The sequence below is a fragment of the Typopeltis vanoorti genome, chromosome 7, assembly GCF_054136105.1.
Source record: "Typopeltis vanoorti isolate ZY-2024b chromosome 7, IOZ_Tvanoo_1.0, whole genome shotgun sequence".
Lineage (NCBI taxonomy): Eukaryota > Metazoa > Arthropoda > Arachnida > Uropygi > Thelyphonidae > Typopeltis > Typopeltis vanoorti.
Window position 1 is genome coordinate 72,718,377 of NC_143555.1, and position 24,087 is coordinate 72,742,463.

The 24,087-nt window shown below is 36.4% G+C and overlaps 1 protein-coding gene across 1 annotated transcript in view; it reads right to left on the reverse strand.

The window, feature by feature from the left end:
* LOC150104776 (transcription factor IIIA) overlaps window positions 1–24,087 on the reverse strand; it is a 199,342-nt gene that overhangs the window by 50,939 nt on the left and 124,316 nt on the right. The window contains exon 7 of the mRNA XM_090395955.1: window positions 13,201–13,424. Within this exon, the coding sequence (XP_090252081.1) occupies window positions 13,201–13,424 (224 nt within the window). The remainder of the gene's footprint in view (window positions 1–13,200; window positions 13,425–24,087) is intronic.

Below are 24,087 nucleotides of genomic sequence, written 5' to 3' on the forward strand. Positions count from 1 at the left end.
TTGTTGAGGTTAGGAACGTTTTTTAGAGCTGCTGATGATTCCTTGAATAATCTTTCGTATTTAAACTTGCTGCGGCGTATTATTTTTGTTTTCTTCCAACAAATTCTATGGTGGGTATCTAAGGCATGGTCTGCCAGCCCAGAGTGGCTGTACTGGTGAAACTAAATGTAGTCTTTGTGTTCTGAAATCCTGATATTTGTTGTTCTGCCTGTTTGGCCAAAGTAGGACAATTTGCAGCTGCAAGGGACCTGGTATATACCAGGTAGGTCTAGTGGAAGTGGTTGGTCTTTGGTAGAGCAGATAAAGGATGCCAACTTTTTATATGGTCTGTAACAAGAAGTAAGGTCATGTTTTTTGAGGATATTGGTTATTTTCTCAGTGGTGCCCTGGATGTAGGGGATGGTGATAGATTTGGTGTAATCTTTATTGTGGAGGGGGGGGGGGTTGTGGTTTACTAGTTTTAGTATTTTTTGGGGGTTATAGCCATTGGCTAAGAAAGTGCTGAGGATGTAGTTTAGTTCAGTGGTTAGGGCCTTGTCATCTGAGCAGATTAATTTTGTCCTGTTATATAGTGTTTTTATAACCCCATATTGTTGTGAGGGGGGGGGGGATTGCTGGTGAATGTATCTGCCAGTATGGGTGGGTTTTCTGTAAACAGAGAAAACGATCAAATGATAAACCAAAGATCCATCAAGCTGGCGAGTGATTAAAGTGTCTAGGAAGGGGAGGGTGTTGTTTTACTCTTTTTCTAAGGTGAACTGGACTCTGGGGTGTTGGTTTGGTTGTTTAAGTGTGTTAGGAAGGAGTGGAGTGAGTCTGAGCCATGTGGCCAAATAGTGAACACATCATCCACGTAACGAAGCCAAATAGTGGGTTTTTGTGGGATGGAGTTTAAGGCTTTCTCTTCAAAGGTCTCCATAAAGAAATTAGCCAAAGGTGGGGAAAGTGGTGAACCCATGGCTGTCTCCTCTATCTGTTTGTAGAACTTTCCTTGCCAAATAAAATAGCCTGAGTTCATTGTGAACTGAAATAGGGCTGAGATATCGGGAGGAAACTTGGCTTGGATGAGCTCTAGGGTTTCTTTGAGTGGGACATTAGTGAATAGGGAGGAGACGTCAAAACTGACCATTATGTCAGTGTGTTGGAGCGAGAAGTTTTCTATACTGGCTTTAAAGTGGGCTGAGTTTTTTTATGTGTGATGGTGTGTTGCTAGTATAGTGTGTGAGCATTTTGGCTAAATGTTTGGCTAATTTATGTGTGTGGGAATCAATGCCATCCACTATGGGATGTAATGGCACATTTTGTTTATGTATTTTTGGGAGTCCATATAATCGGGGGGGGGGGGGGGGTCTAGAGTTATAAGGTTTAGTTTGTTAGTGACTTCCACAGGCCAAGAAGTGACTTTCTTAAGGAGTCTGCAGAGAGTTCTAATCTGAGAGCTGGTAGGATTATATTCAATAGGGAGGTAAGTAGTACGGTCTAGTATTAAAGCATTAAGCTTACCTTTGTAGTCCTTTTGGTTTAGCACCAAACAGGCAGAACAACAAATATCAGGATTTCAGAACACAAAGACTACATCCGGTTTCACCAGTACAGCAGCTCTGGGCTGGCAGACCATGCCTTAGATACCCGTCATAGAATTCGTTGGAAGAAAACAAAAATAATACGCCGCAGCAAGTTTAAATACGAAAGATTATTCAAGGAATCATCAGCAGCTCTAAAAAACGTTCCTAACCTCAACAAATTTGGGTGCATGAAACTACCCCAAATTTGGGAGACTTACATTATGAGAACTTCAGCCCAACTGCCAAGACAATCAAATTAGCCTACCAGAGGGCACCATCAGGACTTTAGGAACAATATTAGTTACCTGCTTTCTTCCTCATTTGCTTTTGTTAGTGCCTGCATGCACATACCATATCTTTATGTTCCTGAAGATGGTAACGTGACGTTGCCGAAATATAGAAGTTATTCATTAAAGTTACCTTTAATTGTCTCTTGTCTCTTTAATTGTAACTTGTCTCTTGTCTCTTTAATTGTAACTTGTCTCTTGTCTCTTTAATTGTAACTTGTCTCTTTCTGCACATATTTATTTAATTTAAATGTATTAAATACCTGACTAAAGAGATGAAAATTTAATCCATTTTAGTTTGATCCTAACAAACATGCATATTTGTTAGGAACTCAGTGGAACTACATGTAAAACTTTTTATTATACTAGATTTAAGAAGTCAACTACTGTGAGATGAAAAATAAATAAAGAAATAAATAAAAAAGTTTAATAATATTAAAATTTTACCTTTTGACCTTTAGATTGAGGTCATCTTCAGGAATATATACATCCACACACACACACACACACTTGATTACAACAACTAGCACCATGGCATTGTAAGTTACATAAAGTCTAAAGCTAAATGAATCCACCTACCTAATCTCTTGTGGTTAAAAAGAAATTGATTAAAAAAAAAACTAAAGTTAAATTAATAATTAATTATGTAAGATAATAAAAAAAATCCTAATTGTTGACATCTGGTTACTAAATCTTACTTTTAGTCTTGATACTTTATTATCCAGGAGAACCTAGAGTCCTTTAAAAAAGGACTAGGTTCTCCTGTTGATTTATTATTATTATTATTTATTTATTTATTTTTTTTTTTTGAAGTTAGTTCTACTCTCAAGTGGACATTAGCTGATATTTTCATTATTTTTGTTCATAAAGATCAGTGTCAACTGTAGTGTGGTATCTCAGGTGAAGCGATCAAGGTGTCCGAAGCTGGTTAAGGGAAAAATCAAAGAACGAGTAGATAGGAATGGGATACTATATGGGAGGACAACACAGTTATATATGAAGGGTAGTAATGCCTTAGTAACTTACTTTTTATAATTAAGTGCCAGTCAGTGGTGTAGCTAGAGCTTTTGCTGCCCGGGACGGTCCCTGAGTTTGCTGTCCCTCTTAATACACACCAAAAATACTACAAAAAGTCAAAACAACGTATAGGGAAATAAATTAAAACACTATGTTTATTTTTGAAGTAAAACTTTAATTTCAACATTGTAAAATGTTATTTTTTTGCTTTTTTGTTAGCAGAATCATCGATGACATTGGCAAAGTTTATTTCATAGTAATGCAGGTAATTCTTTATCAATTTTAATTTAGAAAAACTCCTCTCACAACTAGCAACACCTGCAACAACTGTGAGGAAAATTCGCAGTAGTATTACAATATTTGGAACAGTTCTCGAGACTGTATTTTAGAATTAACTGCAAATGTTCAAAAAGGTTCAAAGTGCCATCTGGGGTGGACTCTCCCCCTCTGCCCCTCCCTAGCTATGCCTCTGGTGCCAGTACTAACTTAAATAAAGGTGATGGCTATCTGGTGATATCACTGACCTTCACAAAGGCATTTGACAGGATTCTGGATGGAATTCTCTTACATAAATTGCAGCAAATGGGGATGGATATGGTGGCTGATGAGAAGATATTAAAACAGCAGTTTATCTGGGAGTACAAGAGAAGGCCTGTGACTAGTGGTGTGCAGCAGGGCTCTGTACCTAGACCACTAATATTTAATTTATACATTATTGATACAGGAGATGATCTGAGAAGAAATATTTAGCTGTTTGCTGATGATGCAAAATTTTGTAGTGCAATAACTAATAAACATGTAGACATTTGGCAGAATGATTTAAAAAGACTGACAGTTTGGCTACAGGATAACGGCTCGGTTTAACGTGGTGAAGTGGAAGATAATGTATTTTGATATGAAAAGATCACCAGCTGTGTACCAACAACTGTAAACTAGGAAATTGATAAAGCTGGGTGTTTTTGGAGTTCAGAGAACATTTTGCAAAAGTGGCTAAAATAGCTCATAGAATTACCTGGTTATTGAAGAATAGGCAAGCAGAGATAAAGAGGTTATTATACCTCTTTTAAGGCCTTTAAGAAAATTTAAAGAAAAGACTAATAAAATGTTATGTGTGGAATGTTCTCTTATATGCAGCTAAAACCTGGACATTGAGGAAAGAAGCAATTAAAATTTTGGAAAGCTTCGAGATGTGGATTTGGAGAAGGATGGAAAAAGTAAAATGGACAGATAAATAATGAAGAGGTTTTCAAAAGAGCAGAGTAAGAAAGGAATCTGTTAAAAAGGATAAAAAGAAGAAAGGGAAATTGGATTAGACATATTTTGAGAGGAAATGGAATAATCAGAGATGCCATTAAAGGAAAAAGACCTACAGGAAGAGCGAGGAAACAATGCTAGATAGCATGCTGAATAGAGACAGATACACAACCTTAAAAGAGAACGCTCAGAACAGAAGAAAGTGGGAGGAAAGTTTTTGCTACTAAGGAAGAACCTGCTCAATTGCAGAATACTTATGAAGAAGGAGATACAGCCCCATCACTTTTCCTGGGATGTGGAAGAGGTGGAGAGGATCCAGAGGCAATTGACTAAGATGGTAGCAGATTTATAGAATGATTCGTATTTTTCAGCACTTGACTAGTGGGAAGAAAGAACTAGGACTCACCCAAGTAATTGACAATAGCGTTGGGAGCGTGAGGACTAGATTTTCTGGAGAGCAGTGAGCAAGTGGAGTAGGCTGCCACATTCTGTTGAGGATACCTGTTGGTCAATGAGTTCACAGCAAAGTATAACAGATACAGTCTGTTATAATCATTCTGCCAGATGTTTACATCATACTTATTAATATAAAATGTTTAGGGTTTCCCTCTGTGAGTCTGCAGACTCTGTGGAGATGCCTGTGTAATAATAGTAATAATAATAATAAATGGTAAATTAAATGAAGAAAGGGGAAAATCATGCAGCCTGAGTGTTTCCAAATACCTGTAAGAGCCATCAGGTAAGAATGAAAATGAAGATAATATTCAAAGAGAAGAAATGTAATGGACATTGAAAAATATGGATAAAAGCAAACACCTGCTGCAACTGGGAAGTCATCTGGAATATTAACATATTTCACATAAATAGCAACATCAATTTAAATCCTAAAAATAAACCATGTTACATTGCTACTTCCTTAAATACAGTATAATCATTATAATTTTTAATATCTTCTAACCTGGTTTCACCAAATGCATGCAGATAAAGTAGGTATAGATGACATCTTTCCAATTCTATGGAAGTAATATTGTACATTCTCTCAATAACTTGGTTTGTTGTTTGGAACTTGACATATTTCTCCTAAGTGTATACTTTTTTTTTAATGTTCTGAGGTTTCATATATGTGTGTGTGTGTTTGGTTTCTGTGTTTGGATTTTGATTCTATGCATACCAGCCACTGAATTAGAAATCTTTATGCGGATGTACATAAATGTCACTTATGCAGTGTATATGCTAAATACTTGGTCACGTGCATCACCACATGTTCTAGGCAACTACACTATCTGATCAAAAGTATCAGGACACCCCCCCTCCTCCTCTGTAATTCGTAAACTGGCATCTAGATTTCATTACTACAACCTCACTTACCAGTATAAAAAGGGCGTGTATTATTCAGTGATAAGAAGTACGAGCAGAATGGGTAGGTCAAGAGAGCTCAATGACTTCAAATGTGGACTAGTTATTGGTTGCCACATTAGTAAGAAATGTATCAGAGACATTTCAACCCTCCCAAATCAACAGTTGGTGATGTGATTGTGAAGTGGAAACATGAAGGCACAACCACAACAAAACCACGGTCAGGTAGGTTGTGTTTAAGAACAGAGAGGGACCGTCGAGCATTGAAGAAGGTGGTTCGTGGAAATTACCAGACATCGAGTGAAACAATCACCTGGGAGTTCCACAGTGCTATTAACATATGGCAGTCTGATGGGAGGGTCTGGGTGTGGCGAATGCCTGGAGAACAATTCCTGCAAGCATGTGTAGTGCCAACAGTGAAATTTGGAGAAGGTGGCATTATAGTGTGTGGGGTGTTTTTCATGGAATGAACTTGGCCCTCTCGTAACACTACACGGAAATCTAAATGCGGAAGGGTACAAGGACATTTCGACCTGTTGTGTACTGTCTATGGTAGAAGATGAATTAGATGATGACTATTGTCTGTATCAGCATGATGACAATGATACCTGCCATAAAGCAAGGTCTGTGAGGGAATGGTTTGTGGAAAATAATGTTCCAGAAATAGAATGACTGGCCCAGAGCCAGTCATTCTATTTCTGGAACATTATTGAACATCTGAACTGAATCCCACAGAAACCTTTGGGATGAATTAGAACACCGACTTCACTCCAGATCCCAACAACCCACATCACGAACTGCTCTGGCTATGGCTCTTCAAGAAGAATGGGCTGCCATTCCTCCAGAGATGTTCCAACACCTGGTAGAAAGTCTCCCCAGCAGAGTTAGAGCTGTCATAGAAGCAAAGGGTGGACCCACCCTGTATTAATGTCCACTACTGGAAAGTGTGTCACAGGGAAAGTCTGATTACAGTTTCGAGTAGGTGTCCAGATACTATTGATCAAATAGCGTATTTAAGAATGTTGATGGTCAGTAATCATCAATAGTGTTGATCACGATGGGAAAAACAAATGATCTTTCAGAGTTCAATAAAGGGCTTATTGTGGATGCCCATCTGGCTGGAGCCATGATTTTGAAAACAGCAGAGCTGACTGGTTTCTCAAAAGGTGAGATATCCCGGGTGTTTAATCAGCAGAAAAATAACCCACACTGCTTGTCTAAGAGGCATAACTGTGGTCCTCAGTCTGTCAGGAACGAGATTGACATGATCTGAGGAGGCTTGTATAGACAAATAGAACTTCTTGTGTGCAGCTGAATTTAAACCAAAGCATTTAATGAAAGCTGCACGAACTTTGTGCAGGAAATCAAAGAGGATTGATACTGACAGTTGAATGCCTATATGACAACCAAAAATATATGAAAAAGTTTCTAATTCAGTGGCCGGTATGTGTAGTTAAACCATGCAACCATTTTTTCCCCACCCTGAGCAACGTTTTGGATGCATTATCAGTTGCAAAAAATCAAAACTTCTGCAAATTTTGATTAGACAAATCTACCACAACACGAAACCGCTTGTACATACATTTCTGGATTATGTACTTCGGTCACTCAAAAACTTATATTTCAGATTAAATATCGTCTATGCTGGCTTCCAGTTTTTGAAGAATTCAGTGAAATTAATTTTACATTAACAAAATTTACCTCCTTTCTATATTTTTAAAATGGTGATGGGGGATGTACTAGCACTCTTTTAGGTAACTCCACCCATGAAAGATTGAAAACCTATAGTACAATAGACAGGCAGTTATTTTTTTTTAACTATTTTTTTTATCCTTCTCCCGACTAAACATGGGAATTTTTTAAGCCACTTTATGCAGACAATAAGCAGGATAGTGGTCTCACAGTGGACAAAAAATTCATCTTTTATGACAATCACATACATCCATACTCATGAGGATAGGGATCATTACACCCCCATTGCAATTTTTAATTGCTTAATCACTATCAATTTCATGATATGAAAAACACTACAAAAATACCCTCAAGGGGTCTTTAGGCATCTATGACAACACTACACGATTAAGTTTTACATTATTAATAATCTCTTACCAACAATTTTCCTCCAAATTAGTCCATTACTTGTCAGCCCTTCAATACTGTCATGTCTGACATTTAGTTCTTCTAAAGCATTTCTGACTGAAGCAATCCATCTATGTCTTCCTCCTGCCACCTTATAATCAAATACCTATTTTGCTAACCTTTCCTCTCCCATTCTATTAAAGTTACCATAACACCTTAGATTAGCCCTGTTCACACAATCTTGAATGCAAACAATGTCAAGTTCCTAATGTCTTCATTTTAGGAAAGAACTCGACATTGTTTACATTTAGGAATGTGTGGGTAGGGCTAATCATTCTGACACTGATTTGAACTGTTCAGGCTCCTAATTTTTCCAAGAACTCTCATATCATGGGTCTCTAATATTTGATAAGTGCTTTATTTCTATCCCAACTCTCAGTTCTATAACTCATAAAATTGTTTTGAACACCATCTTGCAACTGCTAGTTTAGTGTATTGGCTAATTTCTCTCTTATTCCACGTGAATTTATTCATCTGGCTCTCCACAATACCAGCTTTGCTTATTCTGTTTATTTCCAAATTTAATTTGCCATCTTCAATAAAAATTGTGCCTAAATAGCTGAAATATTTTACTTGTTCTGTAGGCTCTCCATTCAGAATGCAGTTGAAGTTTTCTATGTTCCTGCCTATTTTCAAACTTTTAGTCTTTTTATTGCTGATTTTCATGCTAAATTTGTTACAGCTGTAACTTAATTTAGTCAGAGAATCCTGAAGATTTGCACTGGATGTGTTTAGGAGTACATCAACTGCATAAAGCAAAGAGCTAAGTTTGATATATTCTAATATCAGGTTTAATGTCACTTTCTTTCATAATATGATCCATATAAATGATGAATAAGTGTGTAGATAATGTGCATCCTCATCTTAGCCCTGATTTTACATCAAACTATCTTCCTGTATTTCCATCAATTCTAACTGTTAACTTAAATACAGACTATGAATTGCTTTATATAATGTTCCATTTACCCAATATAATTGTAGTGTTTTGGAAAGCTTTTCTGTAGACACCTTGTTGCATGTCTTTTCCAGATCTACAAAACTTAAAAACAGATTCCTGTCATATTCTCATGATTTTCAACTATTTGTTTTAAGGTTTTTAAACTGACAAACTGCAGCTTGTTCTTCTCCCAGTTTCTCTTCTACAATTTTTCTCAGCTTCTTTTCAAGTATGCTTGCATAAATCTTATGTGGAACACCTTGTAGAGAAATTCCTTTGTAATTCTCACATTCAGCTTTATTTTCTTTTTTTATAGATGGGAACTATGAGAGAGCTCTACTCCAATCATCTGAAATTCAACCTCCTGAATTATGCAGTTTAGTTACTGCAAAACTTTTATACCTCCATATTTCAGAATTTCTGGTCAAATATCATTTACTCCAGCCACCTTTTCACGATTCATTTTTCTGATGGCATTTTCTACCTCAAGTATTGATATGTGCTCTTGTTTGCATTTCTCTGGAAAATTTTCCACTGTGGTTCTGTCAACTGCTTGTTTCATTGAACAATTTTTTAAGTAATTACTCCAGACATCCTTGATGTCTGGAGTAATTATCCTTATCTTTAGTTTTTATGCTACCTTCATCATCTTTGATTCCTTTTACAGTACTCTTTTCCTTAATTTCTAAATGTTTTCAATAGCCTCCAAAACATTTTGCCAACTTCCTGATATTTACCTTCTATATTCTTAAGAAAGTCTTTCCATGACTTTTGTTTAGCTACTTTCATACATAGCTCTCTTACATTCTCTGTATTCCTTTAGGGCATCTGCCAACTTATTTGCTAGAAACTTTCAGTATGCTTTCTTCTTTTCCAAAATTATTCAATTTCTTCTGCACACCATGGGATTTCTTATTTTTCTATCCTTGCAGACAATGTTACCACATGCCTCCCTAGCTGAATTAATCAATGTTTATTTCAGCATTTGCCACAGAGACTCCAAATTTGTGTTTGGATCTTGTTTTCAATCTATTTAATTCTTTCTTCAATAATGTTTGTATAGTTCAGTCTACAGTTTACCTCTAAAGCTGTTCAACTTTAATTCTTAAAATAAAATAAAAAAAATAAAAATTAACCTCCCTTTGCATATGGGAGGTTTAAGACTACAGTAACAAATTATAGACCAATAAGTATCTCAGGCACGGTGGCAAAAGTACTAGAAAAATTGGTAACAAAGAGAATTCAAGAATGGGTAGATAAAAATATGATACTGTATGAGGGTCAACATGGCTTTGTGAAGAATCAGTCATGACTTAATAATTTACTGACTTTTTATAATAGAATAACAGCTGAAATGGATAAAGGAAATGGCTACACAATGATTTTGCTGAATTTTGCAAAGGCATTTTACAGAATACCACATGGAACACTGTTACACAAATTAGAAAAAATGAGGATGGATATGACACTGGTTAAGTGGACAAGAGGATGGCTGCTGGATAGATATCAAAAAGTGGTATATATGGAGGGGCAGAATCGAGACAAACACAAAAGCTACCAAAGGTGTGGTTCAGTGCTGGGACCATTGCTGTTCAATTTGTACATAAATGACATAGGAAATAACCTAAAAGGAAATATTCAGTTGTTTGCTGATGATGCAAAATTAGATAGAGTAATAGTTAATCAAAGCAATGTGGAGAGCTTGCAAGACAATTTAAATATGCTGTCAGTATAGGCAAAAGTTAAATGGTATCAGTTTAATGTCAAGATATGTAAATTTATGCATTTTGGGATAAATAGATTACAAGTTGTGTATCGCATTGATAGCACTGTACTCCAGGAAACAGATGAAGCTAGAGATTTGGGGGGGGGGGGGGGGGGTAGACAGTAACTCTGTCTACCCCCCCTAAATAGGTTTAATAGTCCTACAAGTTTATAGGACATATTGCTAAGGTAGCCCATAAAATTACTTGGCTAGTGAAGAACACATTAACAAGTACAGATAAGGAAGTTGTAATTCCTCTTTATAAGGCCTTGATATGCCCACATCTGGATTACTGTGCTCCAGTCTGGTCCCCCCCCCCTGGGTTTCCATTTAAGTTGCTTAAAGAATTTTATAAGATAGATGCAGGCAAAATGTTTCAGCACTTGCTAGAGGGACCAGGACAAGGGGTCATCCCTGGAAGTTGAATAAAGGTGTGGTCAGTAGGGATGTGAGGACTAGATTTTTTTTGCTTGGAGAGTGATGAATGAGTGGATTGAGTTGCCAGAGTCAGTTGTGAGTGCTTTTTCTGTTAATAGTTCAAGGAGAGGTATGATAGATTGTGAATAGATTGAGTCTCCTGCAATGAGTCTTTGGACTCCATGGAGGTGCCCATGTAATTAATATATATATATATATATATTTTTTTCCTTTTTACAAACCATTCTTTCCAATGTGATATTGAATTTTATACTACTTAAAACTAAGTGACCATCACTTCCAATTCCAAATCCTCTGTACACTCTACGTGAATAATAATGACTAGTCCATAATATCCTGAGCAGAAATCCAGCAGACCCTTACCATTATTACACCGAGCATATTATTAGCCTTTGCAAGGCTAATAATATGCTCGGTGGTATTCACTTCCTACTCTACTATTTAGATCTCCAACAAGGACCTCTATTTCCATTTTATTTATATCAGCTGCCTGCTCTAGTGACTCATAAAATTCCTCTACTTCTTCTTTAGGGAAAAACCTTCTCTGGGCCCAAAGGCACAAATAAGTTTCATTTCATTTCTCCATATTGAAGTTTGCCCACATAACTCTACCTGAAACTGCCCGCCAATCAAGAAGTTTATCTTTATGTTTTGCATTGAATGCTATCGCTACTCCTTCCTTTCATTGATCATTATTGTCTGAATACAATAACCTATACTGATTATTTAATAAGATCTCACCTGTTGTTGATGCAAATTTTGTTCACATGGTAATTTTCCATAAACGTGTGGATAGACTTATGTGTTCGTCGAACATGTTGTTTATTATTTTAACGGTATAATAGAACACAGAAACTAAGTAAATAATTGATTTATTAACTTGATGCTGATATTTCGCTGGTATTATAACCAGCATCTTCAGAGCACAAAAACACTGTTTGTCACAATACGCGAGACTAAAACAACATGGTGTACATTAACAAAATTGTAGCAGCAACACAAAGACTAGAGTCCTGATTTTGGCGCCCTCTATCTGAAAAAAAAAAAAAAAAAAAAAAAAAAAAAAAAAAAAAAAAAAAACGCTATCATATATTGCTAGAGTCCTAGAAAAGTGCTAGTTTTTCCTTAATATGACTGTCTCCCAGATCTTCGGCAAGTTAATACAGCCATATTTGTTGAGATTTGGAGTGTGTTTTAGGGCTTCTGTCGCCTCTAAGAACAATCTCTCTGATTTATATGGGTTTCTGTGTAGTACTTTTGTGTTTTTCCAGTTGATCCTGTGTGCAGGGGTATCCAGAGCATGGTCTGCTGTGAATATCCGCATCAGCGAACATAAACGATACGTCCGGAAATATCATTATGGGAAGTCGGGCCTAGCAGACCATGCTCTGGATACCCCTGCACACAGGATCAACTGGAAAAACACAAAAGTACTACACAGAAACCCATATAAATCAGAGAGATTGTTCTTAGAGGCGACAGAAGCCCTAAAACACACTCCAAATCTCAACAAATATGGCTGTATTAACTTGCCGAAGATCTGGGAGACAGTCATATTAAGGAAAAACTAGCACTTTTCTAGGACTCTAGCAATATATGATAGCGGTTTTTTTTTTTTTTTTTTTTTTTTTTTTTCCAGATAGAGGGCGCCAAAATCAGGACTCTAGTCTTTGTGTTGCTGCTACAATTTTGTTAATGTACACCATGTTGTTTTAGTCTCGCGTATTGTGACAAACAGTGTTTTTGTGCTCTGAAGATGCTGGTTATAATACCAGCGAAATATCAGCATCAAGTTAATAAATCAATTATTTACTTAGTTTCTGTGTTCTATTATACCGTTAAAATAATAAACAACATGGTAATTTTCCAGTTCTTCTGCAAGCTCGATTTCCTTTCCAGTAATAATTTTTTAATAAATTTTTAATTGCTTAAACTTTCATTTAAAAACAATCTTGTGTGTCATGCCATTTTATATAAAAATAATTTTTATTTAAAGAAACTACCTGAAAAGTGCCTAACAAGACTTATCCTACTTGGCATTTCATTTATTTATTTTTAAACATCAATCTCATCCACAAAAGAAAGATATGTTATGCTTTAGTACTTTGATCTAATGATCAAACAATCTCTTTGAACCTATTTCTGGTTTCAGAAATAGGTTTAAAGAGTTTCTGTGAGACCACCTCCCAAAAGAATGATGGTGATCTGACACTAGGCAATGAAAATCATCTACCTGGTGTTCACAAACATTTGATACAGAAGGGTTTGAAATCGACTTTAGGTTATGGGACAGAGAAAACTACATGGTTATCTCACAGCTAACCACATAGTTTTCTTTTAACTGTTACATTTTAATATCAAGTCAAAGTTACCATAAGATTTATTTTTATAAAACAATAGTTCCAATAATGTGACTTCAATAGTATTTAAATGCATATGTACCTTATGTGCAAAACTTTTAGTACATCCCTCATAGAAACAATTAAAATGTTGCTTCTTGTGAAAACTCCTGATGTGCATCTGTAAGTTCTTACTGTAATAGTAACTACGGGAACAACCTTCATGAGGGCATGGATAAACTGGCCTATCAAGTCTATGGACTGCTTTGTGCATATCAAGCTCTGACTTTCCAGAATATTCTTTATGACAAATTTCACAACTGTAAGCTATAAGAAAAGGAATGAAATTTATTATACTTTATTATTATTATTATAAAAAACCTCCATGGAGTCAAAGACTCATCGTGGGAGGTCCACTGTTATACACACAGTTTATCATACTGTGCCTTAAATATATATTCAGTCTCTGCACACACCACACTCTCGGGCAAAGCATTCCAATCACTCACCACTCTCTATGCAAAAAACCTGCTCCTCACTCCCTTGCTCACACCCTCCTTATACAGCTTCCAGGAATGACCTCTTGTTCTCACCCATTCTGTGCAAAACCTCCCTGACATTAATCTGGTAATAACCTCTTAACAGCTTATATATCTCAATCATATCCCCGTTCCACCTTCTATCCACCAATTTCTGCAAATTGCATTTTGTCAATCTGTCTTCATACTCTACATTCCAGAAACCAGAAACCACCTTAGTCAATCACCTCTGAACTTTTTCCAACGCAATTTCATCTTTTTGAAAACCAGGTGACCAGATCTGTGCACAGTAATCCATATGTGGCCTGATCAAAGCCTTATACAAAGGAACTATAACATCCTTACTTCTACAAGTCAACGTCCTCTGCATCATTCCCATTATCTGCTGTGTTGTCTTCACTATTTTAGTAACATGTCCCCGAAATTTTAGGTCCTTGTCTACAATCACTCCCAGATTTCTCATTTCCTCTACCTCTTACAAGATATTTGCACCGATTGTGTACTTTACATCGCATCTCTGCTTCCCAAATTTCAAAACCTTACACTTTGAAACATTGAATTGATATCCCCACTTATTTACCCATTCAGTCAGTGTATTCAAGTCCCTCTTGCAAAGCCACAGCATCCACACTACTCCTGATAGCTCTCCCCAACTTTGCATCATCTGCAAACAACTGCACATTACCATTCAGACCTCTCCAGATATCATTTACATACAAATTAAACAGCAATGGACCCAAAACAGACCCTTCAGGTACACCACTAGTAACTTTCCTCTTCTGGTATATCGCTCCTCCAAAGACAATTCGCTGATACCTATCAGACAGCCAATCTCCAATCCATCGAATCAATCTACTGTTCAGCCCCATCTGCTCCAATTTAATTACCTTACCAGCTTGTCATGTGGCAATTTATCAAACGCCTTTTGCAAAATCTAAATATGCCACTGCATATGCAACACCCTTATCCAACGCATTTGTCACTTTATTATAAAAAGTAAGCAGATTGCTAAAGCATGATCTTCTTTTCATAAATCCATGGTGGCCGTCAAAGAGTATTTTTCTGTTGTCAACTCAATTCTGAATCTTATTCCTAACTAACTTCTCTAATACCTTGCCCACAACTCCAGACACACAGACTGGTCTATAATTCAAAGCCTTACTCTTATCACCTCCCTTATGAATTGGAACAATTTCGCCCTCTTTCCGCTCTTTTGGAACTTGACCCAGTGAGAGACTCATGTTGAAAAGATATGCAAAAGCTGTTGTTAACTCTCTGGCACATTCCCTCAAGACACATGGTGAAATAGCATCAACTCCCACAGCCTTATTTACATCAAGTCTATTCAATTCCTCATATACCTCCTGTTCACTTATTAACAGTTCCTCCTCCTCCTTTCCCACTGCTTTCAAGTTCTGCATGATGCCACATTCACAAGAATTAAATACCTTTAGAAATTGCTCACTAAATATCTCAACTATATCCTCCACAGCAGTTATCACTCCTCTTTTCACCAATCAATCCCATCCTACCATAATCATTCTTTCTTCTACTGGCGACATATCGAAAAAACTCCTTAGGATTTTTTTTGGCCGCTTTAGCTAACTGCTGCTCATACTGTATTTTTGCTACCCTTATCAAGCTAGTCACCTTCCTCGTCTGCTCTTTGTACTTCTAATGCAACTGGTTGTTATAAATACTCATTTTGTGTTTCTTCCATAATACCTTCTTCTTCCAGATCACATACCTTATCTCTTGATTCATCCATTTTACACCCACTCTATTTACCCTCTTGACCCTTGGAATACACTCTGATATTGCCTCCACCAAACAGTTCTTGAGTATGGCCCAAGCAGCATTGATATCCTTTTCATCCAGTTCCTCTTTCCAATTTATTATCGCAAGCCGTTTCCTGAGCTTTTCGTAATTACCAGTCTTATAATTCCACATATATCCCTTTCTAAGACATCCTCGAATGACTGGTCACCCTGCACATGATGTGGTCACTCTCACCAACTGGTGGAAGATTTGACACCTCATTTATAATAACATCATCTGATGAGATGATCAAATTCAATACTCTTGATCCTCATGTACCCTCCGTTAAGTGCTGCCTAAGGTAATTAACTTTCAAAAACTCCAAAAATTCATTTTCTTTACCCCCAGATGCCGTCTCTTGCTTCCAGTCTATATTACCATAATTAAAGTCGCCCATAATGATAACTCGTTTCTTGCTAGCTAGGCCAATTTGCCTATACATTTCCTTCTCATTACCCTCCATATTACCAGGTCTATAGCAACACCCAACTAAATATTTCATCCTGTTTACTTCTATCTCACACCATACCGCCTCAAAACCGTGACACTATTTGCACCTTGCAATTCCATTTTAGATACGCATAACTCATCTGCTATCATTAACAGTACTCCTCCTCCCTTTCTTCCCTGTCTATCTTCATGAAAAACATCATATCCGTTCATCTCTATTCCTGTCAGGATGTCATCGTCATCTAACCACGTCTCACTTATACCAACAATTTTGGGGCGAACAGACTTGAGCAAAGCAACAATTTTGTTCCCTTATTTCGAATACTTCTAGCATTGGTGAATAAACATAAGAAATCATTACTGCTTCTACAAGTCCTACGAACGTCACTCCTACGATGTGACTCTTCAATACCTTCCCCAGTCACTTCCTTTATATTACCACCAATTCTACAACTTTCCTCACACCTAAACTCTTCCCACCCATCTCAATCTGTGGTTGTCCACTTACACATTCACCTCTGAATTCAGCACCTGCATTTTTCATAAAGTTTCTCCCATCCACCGACTCCCCCTGTTTCCCTGTTTATGTTGTACCTCCTCTCTCTCATTTACTTCATTCATAATATTCACCTCCCCATTTGCAAGTGAACAAATACCTCTCCATATCCTAGTTTTTTGCTCTTTCATATCACTTCGCACCACCTCAGATATATTCATTACAGTCATTACTTCTCCTGCCAGTAACAATCTCTAACCAAAACCATTTAAATGTAGCCCATCTTCTTTATAGAATTCATCCATCCCTCAAATTCCTCCCACATATTCACAAAATGCACTCCATTCTCCTCACATAACTGCACTAACATATCATTCATAATCTTTGCTCGCCTCCTCAATTCATCACTATCATACCTTGGCAACACACTGACTACTTTTCCTACCACACTGTTATCTTTTACTCTCCTTAATAATCTCCTTATATCCAATCTGGCATTTTCCTTGTTCCCATCCAAATCATTTGTTCCTACTACAACCACCAACTCTTGTGCTCTCTTATTCCTCATGTCCAATGCTTCAATCACCCTCTCCATTCTACCACCAGGAAAACAAACCTTATGCATCTTCTCATTCACCACACCTCTAATAATGGAATCTCCATAGAGAGCCACTCTCGAATCATTTGATATATCTTTCGCATGGCCATCTTTCCTTCTGCTCTTTTTCACTTTTCCATGTATGTCTCTAATTCTTTTCATCTCATTTCGCATGCAGTTCATCTCTTGCCTCATCATCATCAACTCTGCTTTCACGTCCACCTCCAATATATATTCCTGTCTGACATTTTCATGCAGTTTTATATTGTCTTTGGATATTTTTGTCACGCAGCATCTAGAGCAGTCCTCACACTGATGTTCTGACGAGGATATCCAAGGATAATTAACTGACCCATTTTCCTTCTCTTGAGCAACATTCTGATCCTGCATTTTAGGAATGTTTGGCATAACAGCAGCAGGGCCTGGATGTATCCCAAGACATCATCATCATCATCATCATGGATCTACTGTCTTGATGTGAAGAACTGGCACAAGGTGAAACTGCAGCTCCAGGTAATAAGAGTGAGACACCAGGTTCGATATCTTTTATCATACTTTGTGCAACTTGAAGAGAAGTAGATAATTCAGGTGACACAGAACAAGGAATAATATTTGGCTATCTGTACTTAGCTCTGATTCTATGTTATTTGAGTGAGTTTCAATTAACTCAACAGTATTAAGAATAGGCATCGTATTCATTACTGGGATTGACAATGAATCTTGGAGCAAACTGTCAAAAGATGTGGTCACTGCCTGTGATTCCTCAATTTCTATTATTGTATCTTTGCTTTGTTGTGATACTTTACCAAAACTGAACTCTTTATAGATGGAAATGAGTTCTGAGTTGGACTAGGATATATATTTGAATTAGAAACAGCAATCTCATTTAATGGATAATCAGTTCCTGACAGTACTACCTTTCCTTCACTTGTGAACGACTTTATTGACCTGTTGGTATCTTCTGGTGTGTCTAATTCATTTACTTTTGATGACACATTGGCCTTCATGCCTTTACTGTTAGAACCACGAAGATAGCTACTCCAAGGTCTTCCTCTTTTCTTCTTAATTACCAGTGGCAATTCTGTGCTGCATTTTTTTCTTGCACCTCAGCAAGTAACAAGTCCTGGTTACTTGAGTCATGTTCACTCTTTTCCTGAATATCAATACTGGAAGTATCCCTCTGTGCGACTTCTGTACAGATCTCAACATTCAAACTTTTAGCAGCACTAAGCAGCGTGGCAAGTTGGTCCTGCGAAATGATCACTTCACCCTTGTACATAAAATCTATTATCATTTTTAAATCCGTGTATTTTATATCTTTGAGAATAACAACTGGATGTTTACAAGAGTTTTCAAGAAATATGCCATGAAAGAGAGAACTGCAGGCAGACAACACTATTTTGTATGCTTTAAGTCTCTTAGCTTCACATACTAAACTCACATCTACAAAAGTTTCAGTAAACAGTAATTCATTAAAAGTAGTTAGTACATTGACATGGTGATTATTCCTTCTTAAACAAATCTGATGAGCCTCCATCTTCATAATCTAGTAACAATTTTTTTTTTTTAAGTTAACCAATAACAAGTTGGAAAAATTAAACTGGCACCTAAATTGTTATATCTTTACCAGCAACAATGGTTGTAATACACATGTAAATTAGGACTAACTCGAATCAGTGAAAAATGACACTGCATTACTGACTTTACTCACCACATTAATGACTTCATTTATTCTAGGAATGTCTGATCACACATATACCATAAATGAACTTCTGCACAAACTAATAATGTAAACATGAGAACCAAAAATTATCACATTAACTAACACGCCACCTTGTGCAAAAAAAAAAAAAAAAAAGAAAAGTTTTTCAGTGGCCTTTCTCCAACTGTAACTGTTAATGTCAGTTGAAGAAATGTAAAACTAAATCACAACTTAGTTTTGGTATGGTGACTATTATTAATAGGCAACATTTAGTAAATATTCAACAATTATACAATAATCAGTGAATGTGAGAATCACAGCAGAATTTGCCTACTGAGTGTTGCTGGCAAAATTTATGCATAGCTAAGAAAATTTGTGAAATGAAGCTTGGAGAAGAACAACCGCATTCATATCCAGCATAGATTACTAGGATCAGATTTTCACTTTAAGACGAAAAGTTGAGATAATATGGAAATAGAACTAGAATTTGTATTTAAGTTTTGTAGATCTGGAAAAGGATATGACAAGGTGACAAAAGAAAAGCAGTTCGAAACACGATGGAGAAAGTGCCAATTAGATCTCCGAGTGGTAGATGACTTTCATTGTCTAGTGAAACACCACCAACCTACTCGATGGAGTTGTTAAGTGGTTATTGCCATGTTTTGTCTCTCTCTCTCTCTCTCTAGAGCAGTGGTCTTTAACCATTTCGAAGTCACAGAATACTTTTGATTATAAGAAAAATTTGAGGAACACCAAGAGCATTAGGGTCATAAACTAACAATAAAAATATGCATGGACTTGCTTTTTATAAAAATGGAACTTATTTTAATGCGATACTTCAGCTTGTCGGCTTTCAGCAATATCAGGTCTAATATGCGATATAGCTACCCTCATCACCTTGTGTATATTAGTAGTCGTTCATGCATTTTAGTTTTTATATGGGTTAATATTGAGAAACCGAGCTCACACAAATATGCTGCTGAAAACTGTAACAAAATTTTCAGTACCCTTGTCGAAAGAGAAAGTTGGATATTCGGCTTGGACAAAAATCCAAAATTCCTTAAGTTATTTCAGAGAATTTCATTTTTAGAATACAATCCGTTGGCAAAGTAACTAATTGTTCTTCTTTTTGCAATGAAAATTCACAACTCGATGTATTAACTGTGCCAAATGGATTTTGTATCCAGTCATAATTGTGTGTATTTAAGGAAGGAAACTAACTTGAAATCTTTTCTTCCAATATTGTTAATTGTTCTGTTATAACGGAAATAATTCCTTCACCATTTTTATTCAGAGTAGCTAATTATACTCAGAACTGTGTCATGTGACATCTTTCACCGGCGGAACACTTGTAACCAGTTTGTGGAACATCAGTTAAGAACCACTGCTCTAGAGTAAGGTAGGGTCTCCAATTTCTGTCTCCTCCTCTTCTTCTTACAAGCGTGCAGGTGGTGGCATTACAGGGTATGCTTTCCACACTGTATTATTGAGCCATCACCTATTTCATTTGAAGGTAAGGTAATATAGTGATTTCTGCAGGCTGGATGACATAATACATGGGACTGAGCCTACTATTAACACTTTAGGAGGATTCCTGATCAGACGACAAATAATCCTGCCATTGCTTACTCTGTCAGTTTATGTGTGGAGGGAGTCCAAGTATGGCAGCTTGCATGGGGTACTGTCAAGGATATGCTTGAATTGGGACCTGGGCACTTCCTGTGTGGGAGTCACATCCACAAGTCCTTCAAACCCTGCTGTATGCCATTTTATAAATTTTCCCAATATTTTATTAATATGAAAGATAGCATAAAAATTAGTGCTACTATGGATAGAAAAAAATCATCAAGAAAAACAACAAAAAATCAAGAATAGAAAAAACAAATAGCAAAAAACAAAAATATACCAAGAAAACAACAAATGCATGTAAAAAAATTTCTACATAGACTTTACAAACATGTAGTAATTAATACCAACATAAACAATTTGCACCACCAATCTGTTATTCATCACTTCACTCAACCTCAAACCTAGCATCTTCCATGACATAGCTCATCTAAATTTTCTATAATACTATGCTTGATATTTTCAACAAGAATGGCAAAACATGTGCTTCTGTCAAGTCTGACCCAATTGCAGATCAGGGTTATCTGATCTGCTTTGACTTAAGATTTTCTTGCCATCATTTGCTGCCTTAATTGCTCTTCTAATTCTGATGATAACAGTAACCTTTTTTGATTCTCCCTCCTCTCTCATCCCTCTCCCATTCCAAAAGTTCATCACATACAGTCTAATCCAGTGTTTCTCTTTCTGTCTCTAAGCTTTATCACTGAAAGTTCACATGCAGTCTAATCGAGTGGCTTGCAATTTCCAAGACTGTAGAGCTCTCTCTCTCTCTCTCTCTCTCTATATATATATATATATATATTTTTTTTTTTTTTTTTTGTGGAAGCTCTATGAAAGTTTCATTAAAAAATTACTGGAAAAGAATTAGGGCAATGAATCAATATCTGCAAAATCTTTTGATTAAGAAAACATATGATACATAATATTACAAATTTTATTTAAGGTTAAATAGTGGCAGCATTCATAGTGAAGAATTTATGGAGACAAAATCATACATATTGGAGTAATTACTTAACTTATAATTAATATAATACAGGGCACAAGCTACATGACATTATACAAAAGTAAGATAAATCTAAATGCTTTGTTAATCGTTTATCCTGGCCTGACCTCTGGTGAAAAAAAAAAACTTAAAATAATAAAATAAATACACTCAGGTCTCATTTTATGTGTATCTTTTTTTATGCGGTTTTGAAGTTACGTGGTGCATATTTCATGCAAATTCGGGGTTTCCCCATTGTACATAATGAACAACGTGTTGCAGCACATTCTGGCATAACGTGAGTAACGTGTAAGCATTGAGTGTCCATGAAGTTTAAGTTTGCATGTGAGGGTTTGTCTTTTCATTATTGAAAGTCTAAATTTTGCTAATTTTTATTTTAAAGATTTAATTTGGCCCAATGGAGGGAAAAAACCACCACAGAATTTGCTTTTCTTTGGAAATGAAAATTGCAATTTTAGATCACTTAGCAAAAGGAGAGGGATCTACGGCAATTGGTAAACATTTTAATTTAGGCAAATCTACTATAAGAGCAATTAAAAAGAATGAAGTCGCAAAAAGAAAATCTGTCATTTCTGGCACAAAACTAAGTGCCAAACTATCATCGTGCTCAAGAGATGCTTTATTAGAAAAAACAAAACGGGAGCTCGTAATTTGGATTGAAGAATTAATTCAAAGGAGAATTCCTATTATAAGTGGTTATTTAATTAAACAAAAAGCTCTTCAGTTTTATGAACAGATGAAGTATTGGAGCCATCTACTTCTGCTTCTCAGGCTGATAAAGAATTTTCGGCTAGCAAAGGATGGTTAACCAGGTTTTTAAAAAGGAATGCACTTCATAATGTGAAGATTATAGGCAAGGATGCAGCAGCAGATGAAGCAGCCACCAAAATTTTCCAGAGAAGTTAATTTTCCAAAAGAAGACTTATAGGAAAGGAAAGCAATTCTAATTCTAAGCATATCTAAAGAAAAGCAATTGAAGGGAGTCAGCTGGTAAGTGAATATTCTAAAGAGAGCGCTGTTAAGTGAATAATTCTCTTCTAGTTACAGTAGATATGTTCTGAGGGAGGATTTTGGTATGCCACCTCAGATGAGAGAACAATATTCTAAGATTAGGCAGATTAGGGATTTATAAAGTGTTAGTATCTAAAGCAGTGTTTCCCAAAGGGTGATCTGTGTATCCCCAGGGGTATGCAAATGATTGTTACGGATGTGTGGCACTTTTTTAAATTTTGATTTTTAATTATCTTTTTTTTTTCTTTGATGTTTTTGTTGCCATATTTTTGAAGATTAAATGTAGGTTCTGTTCTGCATTAAAGTTTAAATTCAAACAGTTTGAACAACACATATTAGAACTCTCTCATATATTTCGTTAAATCTATCCACTAAATTTTCTATCTATCTATTGGATTCATATATCTAAAAATTCATTTAATAATTTAAAAATAAATTGGTTTACATGTTTGTAATATATTATAACAAAAATGTTATCATACCTGAGGCATGGGATATACTGGTATTACTAAAATTTTAAAAGGGGTACTTGGGTAATGAAAGTTTGGGAAACACTGATCTAAAGAAAAGCATTTGGAGGAAGTCATCTGTTAAGTGAATAATTCAAGAGAGAGAGATCATATGTTAGATGAATATTTCTAATTACAATAAATGCACTCGGGGTACTTAAAGGTCAAAGCTGTATAACCGAGAGGAGACCTCCACATAGCGTTTAAAGGAATGCGGAGAACTGACCAGGGCATCAGACCTAATGTCCAATCCTCACCTTCTCATTGTGCACTCTGTTAGGTATCTACCTGGATACTGAACGAACGAGGATGGGCTGGCAATTTGGGATTTAGCTGACCAAATTGTATTCTTATTGGCTTAAACCAATATAGAAAATCATGGTACAACATGACAAAATTTCATGCCGGCTGGGGTGTCTCCCGGTTAAACAAGGCCCCCCGTTGTTTTCACCAGGGAAACAGGGCGAACAGTGAAAAGTCAGCTACTGGAACAAAAAGCACAATCCAACTCAACATCACCAGAGTTAAGGATCGGTACTATCAACATAAGAAGCCTGAATGGCATAGAAATGGAGCTAGCTGAGGACTTAGATAAGTACCAGATCGACATAATAAGGGTTACTGAAACAAAACAGACAAAAACTGGTGAGATCTTTCTGGGCAATAAATACAAAATGTTATATTCAGGAAATGACAATCAAGGAAAAGAAGGAGTAGCCATAGTATTCAACACAAAGTATGAGGCTAATCTTCTTGAATGGCAGGCAGTCTCAAATAGAGTAATGTGGGCAAATATGAGAATGGGGAACTGGACAATGAGACTTATTTGTGCCTATGGTCCCACAGAAGGTTCTCCTAACTAAGGTAGAAGTGGAGGAATTTTTTGAGGCTTTAGAAAAAGCAATTGACACAATGAAAAAGGAAAAGTTGGTCCTTGTTGTTGGATCTAAATAGTAGAGTAGGAAATGATTGCGAGACATACAAAAATATTTTGGGAAAATTTGGAGAAAAGAGCAAAGCTAATAATAATGGCAAATATCTGTTGGATTTCTGCTCAGGACATGGACTGGTTATTACTAACACCATGATCTAACATAAAAATGTGCACAAATTCACATGGAGAGAAGAGGCAAGGAATAAGAGGAATAAGAAAAGTCTCATTGACTATGTTATTGTTGATAGTGATGTTTTCTCCCTGGTGCAGGACACCAGAGTTTACAGAGGATTTGAAATTGGAA